At 37.8% G+C, this 11405-nt stretch overlaps 1 protein-coding gene and 1 non-coding gene across 2 annotated transcripts; one reads left to right on the plus strand and one right to left on the minus strand.

Moving 5' to 3' along the window:
• Positions 1-3114: 3114 nt before the first annotated feature.
• LOC144544713 (small nucleolar RNA R71) lies at positions 3115-3221 on the plus strand. Its single transcript, XR_013508315.1, has one exon. It is a non-coding gene; the product is annotated as a small nucleolar RNA R71 (small nucleolar RNA).
• Positions 3222-6164: 2943 nt separating this feature from the next.
• LOC144544647 (protein NUCLEAR FUSION DEFECTIVE 4-like) lies at positions 6165-8125 on the minus strand. The gene has a single exon (XM_078293196.1). It carries the CDS (start codon positions 8059-8061, stop codon positions 6316-6318), a length of 1746 nt encoding a protein of 581 aa, XP_078149322.1. The 5' UTR covers positions 8062-8125; the 3' UTR covers positions 6165-6315.
• Positions 8126-11405: the final 3280 nt, after the last annotated feature.

The following is an 11405-nucleotide window of genomic DNA, read 5'->3' on the forward strand; positions in this document are numbered from 1 at the left end:
CGAGAATCTTTATGGTATGATTTGGACTTTCCTTGATCAATTTTGATTCACCCCACAAATTGACTAATCAAACTTCAAGTTCTAGAATGTTTTAATACTTGCAAAGCTGAATACTCGAATTGATCAATCTATCATTCTTTTACTAAAATCAAGCTCTCATTTGTGGAGATTTTCCCTTTTTCTCCCCCAAGCTTGGAACAAGCTTAGGTTAGCAAGTCGCGGACTTCGTGTGTTGATATATGCAAAAGTTATTCTTCTTTTCTAAATTTGGGAGACGAGCTCAAAGGCGCCCAACAGGACTTATTGCCAGTACTCTTATTTTCTCCATCTTTTCTTTCTTTTCTTTTTTTTTTTAATTTGGGAGACGAGCTCAAAGGCGCCCAATAGGACTTATTGCCAGTACTCTTATTTTCTCCATCTTTTTATTTTTTTTTATTCTTTTGCTTTTGCACATACCATGAATACACACATCCATTGGTATTCATTCATACCAATGAATATCCAAATTTTTCTTTATTTAAAATCCCCATTGTCCTATTTAAAAGGCACAGTTCAGTTTCAAAAAAAATTGATTTTTGATACAATTCAAGTTTTCATCCTTTCAAGTTCTCAAAACATCCCTTCCTAATCAGTTCTTTGATCAATTATGAGGTTAGTTCTAATTTTTCAAAGTCATCCAAATCACAACCAAAATTGTTCAAACAAGTCCTTAACCCAAGCAATCACACAAATTTATCACCTAAAAATGCAAATTTTGGAAAAATAAACATGACCTAAATGCAGATACAGTTTTCTTCTATTCACCCCCCCAAGCTTGAATGAAGCATTGTCCTCAATGCTTGAATTCACACAAGAAAAAGTAAATAGAAGAAAATATAGAAACTAACTAGACATGGAGTGAGGGGTGAGGCGGGGGCGCCTCACTGGTTGATGGAAGGTGGATCAGGCGGTTCTGGGCGGAGTGCCCACTTCGGAGGTGTACAGACCGTGTGCTGGTTTGCTGGTAAAGTCCTGAGCTTGCATGTGGCTGGATGAGTGCTTATCACCTTCTTGATCAAGTCCTCAATCACATTTTGCTGAGCTTTCAAATCCTCCAAGAATCTGAGGATGCGAGCTGGGTCGAGGTCTGCATTGAAAATCATAGGACAAGAGTTATTTGGGTCTGAGAACTCATACCTGAGGTTAGCTGGAAAAGGCTTGAGCTCAGGAGTCGGCGGCTCTGTGTGGACCTTGACGCGGTCCGCGTCAGGTTCACTCGGATCGTGTGAAGACCTCGCGTCAGCTTCATCAGATCCTCGTTCTCTGTTTTCCAGGCCTTCGAACTGTGGCACGCGACCCGCGTGGGATTCATCCGGTCTGTATTGCCTACGAGATTGTTCTTTGGCCAATTGATCGACCACACCAAGCCAGCAGCATGTTTCTGTTTCAGAGGGGCACTTCATAGCTCGGTTGAGATTAAACTCCACTTTCTCATCTCCAATCCGCAGAGTCAGAGTTCGGTTCTCCACATCAATGAGTGTCGAGTCGTCTTCAAGAATGGTCGTCCCAGAATGATGGGAATTTCTTTGTCCTCCTCCATCTCCATCACCACAAAATCAGCAGGGACAGAACTTTCCGACTAGAACTGGCACATCCTCCACTATGCCGAGTGGTACCCTGACAGATGAATCAGCAAGCTGTAGAGTCATGCGCGTGGGTCTGAGCTCGCCTACTCCCATGCGCTCAAAGATGGTGCGTGGCATGAGACTCACGCTGGCCCCTAGGTCACACAGGGCTCGCTTGATGGTAGTTTTCCCAATTTTGCAAGGAATTGAGAATTTACCAGGGTCTCCCAGTTTGGCTGGTAGCTCCCTGTTCAGAATGGCACTGCACTGCTCCGTTAGTTTCACCCTCTCATGCCCCCCCAAGCTTCGCTTGTTGGATAGAATGTCCTTCAAGAACTTGGCATAAGTAGGCATTTGAGTCAGAGCTTCGGTGAACGGAATCGTGATGTGCAGGCCTTTGATCACCTCAGTGAATTTAGCGAATTGTGCGTTCAACTTGTTCTCAGCTAATTGTCGGGGAAAGGGCACAGGTGGTCTGTAAGGTACAGGTTTCTCAACCCCTTTTCCTTTCTCTTTGTCAGACCCTTTTGATGCGGGTCGCATGGTACCATTGCGGGTCGCGTCCACAGGTTCTTCAGGTGGTGTTGCTGGTCGCATTGGCTCGACTCGATGCGACCAGGATTCACAGGTTCCTCCGAGGTTGATGCGGGTCGCATGGTTGTGGTGCGGGTCGCATCAGTTGGAATCTGATCAGTTGGGAAGGCTGGTTCATCGTACTGGGTCCCACTCCTCAGTGTGATCGCCTTAGCTTCTCCTCTGGGGTTTGGTTCTGGCTGCGCGGGCAGCTTTCCAAGTTGTGGTTGGCTTGGTGCGGTTTGGTGACCCATTTTCTCCATCATCAACTTGTTTTGGGCATCTATTTGCTCCATCAGCAACTTATTCTGAGCAGCCATTTGATTCATTTGCTCAAACATCATCTGGTTCATCTTTCCTTGCTCATATATGAAATTACTCACAGCGGGAGCAATATATGGCTCAGAAGGACTGGATTGAGGTGCTCGATGGTTCTGATTGGGGAAGGAAGCATTCTGGTAGAAGTTCCTGTTGTTGTTGCTAGAAGGGTTGTTGAAGGAGTTAGTGAAGGAGGGATTGTTGAATTGGGGTCTCAGAAAGTGGGATGATTCATTATGGAGATAGTTTACTTGCTCGAGTTCCTCATCCCTTTGCACTAGTGGGCAATGCTCATAAGGGTGCCTTTCATCTCCACACATGACACAGACTTGTGGTAGATGTTCGACTGCCTTCACACTCAACTTGTCCATTGCCCTCTGCATGGCATCCAACTTGGTGATTAGAGTGGTGATTTGATCAACTTCGTACTTGCCTCCACCTCCAGGTCGGGTGTTGTCACGGCAAGACCACTGTTGATTCTGTGCCATGTTGTCAATCAGGTTCATGGCCTCCAGAGGTTCCCTTGACATTAACGCCCCCACCTGCAACTGCATCAACAAAAGTGCGAGTGCTCTCAGTTAGACCATCATAGAATGTTTGAATCAACAACCAATCAGGAATACCATGATGGGGACAAGAGTATTGCAATTCCCTAAACCTTTCCCATGCCTCATTGAGGGGTTCATCGGACCTCTGCCTAAAACTGGTCAGTTGGTTCCTTACCATGGCAGTTCTTTTGTGGGGGGAAAAACCTAGTGAGAAACAACTTAGACATCTCCTTCCAATTGGTAATAGAATCCCTTGGTAACGACCCTAACCATTTCTTAGCCTTGTCCCTAAGAGTAAAAGGAAATAAAGCAAGTTTGGTGTAATCAGCTGTCGCCCCATTGGTCTTGATGGTTGTGATGCACTCGAGGAAGGTTTGGAGATGAGCATGTGGATCCTCGTGATCCATGCCATTGAAGACATTCTGCTGAACCATGTTTACAACTCCTGGGTTGAAGTTCGGTTGTTGCCCAGGTATCCTTGGTAGTCTGATTGCACCTCTGACATCCCCAGCCCTTGGTACATTGAACTCCCGTAAGGTCCTTGGCATGAAGACATCCATTTCATCGTCAGATTGGTCGGTCAGGACTTCCCTGCTTGGATGCTCTGACATTGTCTCTGTCACACAAGTTGCGTCAATAGTGATGCCACCAGCGTCAGCTCTGATGCCACCAGCGTCAGCTCTGATGGCACCCGCGTCAGCTCTGATGAGGGTCGCGTCAGATGTGATGAGGTTCGCGTCGACTTCGATGCTGGTTGCGTCAGTTGATGACTGAAATTACAGTTATAGGAAGTTATTGGCAGTTAGAGTTAGTTATTAGCGGTTATTAGCACTGGGTTGAATCTTGTATATTGTAAAATTGAATATTGTATACTGTAAAATTGAATATTGTATACTGTAAAATTGAATATTGTATACTGTAAAATTAAATCTTGTATACAGTAAAATTTTCAATTGAATCTTGTATACTGTAAAATTGAATCTTCTACACAGTAAAATTTACAATTGAATCTTGTATACTGTAAAATTGAATCAGCAGAACTGTAAAATTGAATCTTGTATACAGTAGAATTTTCAATTGAATATTGTTCGGATGAGTAAGAAGCATGTCTATCATCTTTTTCTTCCAGATTTTCACAAGATGAATACTGTAAAATTACAAGATAAATATTGTAAAATTAACAAATCAATACTCCATATCGCCTTTCTATCATCTCTTTCCTTTAGATTTCCACAAGATGAATACTATAAAATGACAAGATGAATACTGTAAAATTAACGGGGAAATACTATAAAATTAACAGATCAATACTCCATATTGCCTCTCTATCATCTCTTTCTTTCAGATTTTCACAAGATGAATACTGTAAAATGACAAGATGAATACTGTAAAATTAACAAGGAAATACTGTAAAATTAACGGGGCAATACAGTAAAATTAACAGATCAATTAATACTTTCTCGGGGTAATAAATAGGAGATGAGCTAAGAAAAACTACCGATCAGGAGAATTGAGAAAACAACAAAACCATAATTTCCTTAATTTCATAGTTGAAGCCTCGCATCAAAATCAAACGAGGAATAAATCATTATTTACAAGAAACACCTATGGAAACCTACGATGGATCACGTACCTGATTCGAAAGATATATTCTCTGATCAACAAAAGTGATATTTAGATGAAGAGTCGAGAATCGAAAATTCAAAATGGAGCAGCATCGGATCCTTCCCATGATCTCAGCAGGGATTGCGGCCATCACACCAGACTTCTCCTCAAAAAGCTTGAATTTGCGGCACCGGCATCCGATCTGTTTCTCTCTGTCAAATAAAAAAAGGAAGAAGAGAAAAATATTTTTTGTTTGCCGATAGAAAAAGAGCGAGTTCGTTTGAAGAAAAAAGTTCCAATCCTTTTTTGAGTAAAGAATAAGAGATCGGAGAAAAAAGTTACCGATTGAAATCGCCTCAGAAAGGAAATCGCCTCAGCTTTACGGAGAAGAAATCGCCTCAGAAATTTAAGATATCGGAGAAGAAATCATTTTTCAGATATCGATCGATTTTTAGATTCAGAAATTTTTATCTCCGTAAAGTAAAAAAGTAATATCGGAAAGAAATCGCCTCAGAAAGGAAACAAGTTGATCGGAGAAGAAATATTTTGAAAATGAGATTCACAAAAGGGAATAGAGGCACGGAAGGAAGGTTAAATAGGTGGAGTAAGTGGTTAGAAGTGGGGACCGGTGTCCGTTAAAATTAGTTAAACATGAGGTGGATAGCGCTGTGGACAAATGGTGGACATAACCTTTTCTCTTTAAATAAACTGATTGATGTATTTTATTCATTTCTCCGAATCGGATACACTTGCATAAATAAACATTATATAACTACTACTTTGTCAGTTGTCACGGGTCGTTTGCACCAATCCTATTGAAATCGCATCCTCTGAGATATCTCATATTTTGCGTGACCTTTTGGAGAATCTCAACCGTTTAAATACATTCTACACGACTCTCAAAGCTGAAATAATACTGGCCCCCGCGCTATCTCCGAATAATCACCGGACACGTTGGTCACGTAAAATATGAGATATCTCAGAGGATATGCACTCAATCCTATTTGGGCCTGTGTTACTAAGTGCATGTGATATGACAACAACATCATAAACAAACAACGGATGGGGCCCAACTCATAGTACCATTTCGCTATGAAATGGGCAATGTTTGTCAAATATTTTTTTTTAATTGGATTTTTCCATGGTGTTCTTTTTTTAGTGATTATAGAAACTAATAAGGATAAATACATAATTAAAATATGAAAGGTCAATTATGATGCTGAAAAATATTATACAAATTTTTTTTTAAAAAACACAATATAGGGAGACTCTTTATATTTAATATTTTATTTTGTATTCTACTTTACTTTAGTATATTATTATATATCGGAAAAATTATTTTATTTTACTTCATTTAAACTCTTTTATGACAAGTAGAAGTTAATGTCGATACCGGAATAAAAGCAAAATTACTCAATATTAAGAAATGAAGAATGTAAATAAATGAAAGAATAAAATACATCAATCAGCTTATTTTGGGAAATTTTGCGAAGGTACACCTTATACATTAGTATTAACCTCACAGTTATACACTTTCACAGAAATGAAAATGAAGAATCAATTGAAGTCAATTCTCTCTGATCATATAAAAATGTATACTGTATACCTGCATATACCAGTAAAAAAAAAAAAAAACAATACAACATGCCTCTTCAGCTCAATTATTCTCACCTTATCTCAGATTTCTCATCCAATTTCTCCTCCTCCACAGCAGAATCAACCTTCTCAGACTCCAACCCATCTCTAAATTTGGCGTATATATCCCCACTATAGAACTCCTTTGTTCGCCATGACAGCACCAGCATCACCAGTGCCGAGGCCACCGTCACAGCCGTAATAATCAAGAATGAGCTCTTGTAACACTGCACGCCAATGCACGTCAGCGCTTTTGCTGACGACCCGGCCCGATTCAGGTTCTGCCTTTTGGCTTCCCGGTCATACAAACGCCCCGCAACCCGCACGTTTAAAATGTACGATCCCACTGGGCTTGCCATGCCACCGAAATTGTACAGAGTTGAGTAGTACTTCAACCCAAATAATTCAGAAATTATGCCAAGGATCAATGGCATTGCAGCTCCGAAACAGAACCCGATAACCACCGAGGCAATGTAGAGACAACCGGGCACACCGTATGCAATTAATAAATGACCGATACAAGAAATTAACAGTATGACAGCAAAGAGGGTGGGGCGTGGTAGTTTGTATTTTGAGAGCAATATTTCTGAGCCGAAACCGGAAGCGACACGACCGGCATAGTTCCATATGCTGATCAGAGAGACTAATGTAGCAGTGCTCATTTGCGGGTAACCGAGTGATTCACCGATCTGACCCATATTGTCAATGGCAGTAAGCGTGCCTCCTACACCAAAGACGGTTGCGATGAAGAGAATAATCATGTCGATGCTCACCAAGGCTTGTAGGATTGTGTAATCCTCACCATGTTTTGGTGCTTTGAATGTTTTAACAATTTTTGGTAATAAGCCACCTTTTGTTTCAATTGAAGAACTATCAGACGTGGTTAATTCAGTGGTGGTATGATTGGTATCTGAAATTGGTACCATTGGGTATTGTGGGTTATTTTGGGGCAATTGGGATTTTTTTCTGTAGGATTTGATTTCTTCTCTGATTACAACAGCAAGGGGAGAAAAGAGGAGAAACAGCACCACGGCCGCACTCACGCCATACTCGACATGATTAAAGGTGAACCTCTTTTGGAGAATAATGGCAACCATGAGATATATAGCAAGTGCTAGTGAGAGATACAAAATTGAACAAAATGTTTTCATCTCATTGTCAGACCGAGCGGGTTTGATGATCCGAATTGTTCTGAGAAAAACTACCGAAATAGCAGCTGGGAGCCACGCAATGAGCAACACAAGCGCTTTTGAATCAGTACCGTAAAATGCGAGATACAATTGAGTGAATATGGCACCACTTAAACCGACAAAACCCTTAAGCAGCCCGAGAACCACCCCACGGCTCTCAGGGAAGTTCTTCACACAAGTAACCAACGCACCGGTATTCGCAAATGCTTGTGAATTGGCACCGAGGGCAATGTAAAGGCACATTTGCCAGACATGGGGCCGGGCCACCTTACCAGTGAGGGATAAATATATCATAAAATAACCAACGAAATTCATGACAGAGCCAATTGCAAGCACGGCCCACGTAGGAGTGACCTCGGCAATAAGGCCAGCATGGATACCGACATTGGCACCAAGGTCTTTGAAAAAACCAATTGTGTTGAGTGTTTGTTGATCGTAACCAAGTGTGGTTTTGATGTCTTTGGAGTAGACGGCGAAGATGTAGGTGGCGCCGGCAGCTGACATTATAAGGAAGGATGCATAGGCCATGAACCACCGGCTCCGGAGGGTTTCTAGAGCTAGACCCATTGGCCCTTCAGAGACTGCCATTTCCTCTCTCTCTCTCTATATCTCTTGGTGAGTGTGTGTATATCAGGATCTATAGAGATGGGGAGAAGGGATAGCTTCAACCGGGCAGAGGTCTTATTTTATGGGTTTGTTTTCTTCTATTCAGCCAAATATTTATTAGATGGAACAGGTTTTGACGGTGGTTGACGATTATTGCGGAGAGTGCGTGTCCTCTGAGATATCTCATATTTTGCATGACCGACGTGTCCGGTGCCTATTCCGGGGTGACGTAGGGGGCAGTATTATTTGAGCTTTGAGATTCGCGTAGAACGTATTGAAACGGTTTAGATTTTCCAAAATGTCACGCAAAATATGAGATATCTCAGAGGATGCGAATTCTATTCGGGAATTCAGTACAATATTTCCAGGTTAAAAGTTGTACGGTACCTATTTAGATGTGGGAATTTGCTTTAAGATTCGTTCCATATTAGAACTAACGACTCGTATGTCATTGTAGTCGGTCAGGGTATTGTACTGGATCTGAGTGGGGTTGACGATAGGATTCAATGATTGGTTGTTTTACTCTCCATTTATTTTTAAATGGAGATGTCAATTTTTTGTGGTTCTCTGTTTAATGTAATTTTAGTAATGTTGAGGAAGGGATGAACCAAAATATTTTTCTTTATTAAAAAGATACTTCAGAGAGAAACATATGCTCGCCTCCCAAAATTAGCGATGCTGGAACAAAAATATTTGGTTTCAAATTTAGCAATGTCTTAAAATTATGAGTGCAATTATCTTTTTTTAAGATAAAGGTAAACTTAGATTTTTATTTTAAGTATTAAAAAATATTTCAATTGATTAGATTTGAGTTCTGAAATTGTCTACATAAAGACAATAAATGCATGTATTGATGGGTTTATGGAAGGGAGAGATAAAATGCTTCATGTAATTTGAAACTCTACAATATGTTTAAAGCGTGAGCAATAAGAGTTAAATATTTTAAATTTTCGATAATTTGCTGTATATAAACATTTCAATTTTTTTCATAAATGATTCATATCCCAAAGAAAGGCAATATTATTTAAGGGGAAATTTTGTATAATCTGAAAATTTTATATTTTTCATTCTAAAATTCTTAATATCATACTTATCTTTTTTAAATTTCAAAAACTCACAAATTGAGTTATTGTTTTTTCTAGTAAACTCATGTTAAATTTAGAAAGTATAGCGTACGTAAGAGAAATATTCGGTTTTTAATTGATCGGTTAGTGAGAGAGATCAAATGAAAAATTTCTCTACTTATGACACATGCATATACCATGTTAATTAGATATATATTTGTATGGGCTTTACAAATAAAAAATAATAATTATTTGTCCTCACAAAACAATTAATTAGGAAACTTAACATTTCTCTCGTACTGACTATATGTATTTTTTTTTAATAAATGATAAAATATGAACTTTATGATTTAAAGTAAAATTTAAAACAATAAATTTAATAAAAAAATTTTGGAAATTTAGGAGAATAAATATGATATTATAAAATTTAGGAGGGATACGTAATTCGAAGCTTTTGAAGAGTATATATGAAATTCTTCATTATTTTAACAACTCGAGTAAAACAGAGATTGGAGAGAAAACAGCTCCGTAGCATTATCCATCTAATTCTTCTCGTATAGATCAAATTATCCTTAACGACTTATATCAGAATAAATCGTTAATTTGAGCAGTGTTGTGATAAACAGACACTGATTAATCAGTCAATTAGTCATTAGCGATAACTAAACTGTTATGGATTTTTTTTAACTAATCAGTTGACTATATATTTCTGATTATGGCCAATTATTTTCAATTAATCTCTTGGTGGCCGGTACTCTGTCCGTCCGACAACCACATATTGTTATTTAATTACAACACTGAATTTGATTAGAAAAACTAGAATTAGATTATCCCTTTAGCTAAAATAGTCTGATATGTAACAATTATACTAAGAGTAATTTTCTATATATCCTTTGTAATTTTTGCAGTTTCTTATTTATCTCAAAAGACTTAAATTTATCTAATTTGTTTCTCACTCTTGCAGCTTTATTTTATTTACCTCTCATATAATATAACTAATCTCATATTAATTATAACTAATTATTAAAAAACTTTAGCTTACTTGTAATTAAGAATTACAAAGTTAAAATTATGCACTTGATGCTAACACGATAATTTTAACCGTGCAATTTTTACTAAAGAAAGTTTTGAGATTTGATGTACATCAGACGAAGAACGAAGAATTCAGCGCCTATATTCAATTAGGTATTTGATGCTGAAATTTCCTTAACTATTTTTGTTTTATTTTTTGTAGTTGTATATTTAAATAAGAAAATACACATTTTATCTTTAAAAAATAAATGGTATTAATAAACAAATCACAGAAAGTAAATGACAAAAAATTGTAAGAGTTGAGTGATAAATAAGATAAATTTAAGTCTCTCGAAATAAATAAGAAATTGTTAGGAGTGAAAGTGAAGTGGATAATATAAGATTTGTATTCAAAAAACTAAATAAAAATATCTAATATTCAAATATCCATATGGATATGGATACTGATATGGATTTACATTTTAATTATCGATATCCGAAGAGTAAATATACTATATATAATTTAATATCTATTATAAATAAAACTATGTAATTCATCTTATTATTAGATAAATATTATTAAGTTAAGTATATTTTTAATAAATATTCGATCTGATCCATATCTTTATTTGTATCTGTCTAATATATGATTAATATTTATATCCCGAAAATAAAAATAGAAAAACAGATATATAAATATGGTTTTACCACTATTGGCTCCGTATCTGATCATTTTTCACACTTGAAAACTGCACAAAAAAATTATCTTCTTTTTTGAATTCACATCCCCTCAGGTTACCTTACTGAGTACAATTGGGATTGTTATTTTAGATTTTTATGAAAAACATTATTATTATTATTATTATTATTACCTGCTACTGTTATTGCTGCTACTGTTGTGGTTGTTGTCAACTACGACCACTACACACTACCACCACCACCACCACCACCATTACTATTATTTATCACTACTACGACTATGACTACCATCACCACTACTACCACTACCATGCGGAAGCAAATGTTGAAATATTATTTGGGTAGTCACAGCAATCAAATGTCCCTTTTTTAGAAAGAGGTTTTTCAGCTTAGTAGGCTGGGGAAAGTAGTCTCATATACACCTAGGCAGTGGACAATGTAGCAATATGAAATATTGGAAGGACATACATACGGCACCAAAAATGCTCCTAAGCTACCTAGCTGTTACTCTCGCCTTTTTAATATGTACAATCACCCTGATATTTTGTTAAA

The sequence above is a fragment of the Carex rostrata genome, chromosome 26 (genome assembly GCF_964058835.1).
Source record: "Carex rostrata chromosome 26, lpCarRost1.2, whole genome shotgun sequence".
Taxonomy (NCBI): domain Eukaryota; kingdom Viridiplantae; phylum Streptophyta; class Magnoliopsida; order Poales; family Cyperaceae; genus Carex; species Carex rostrata.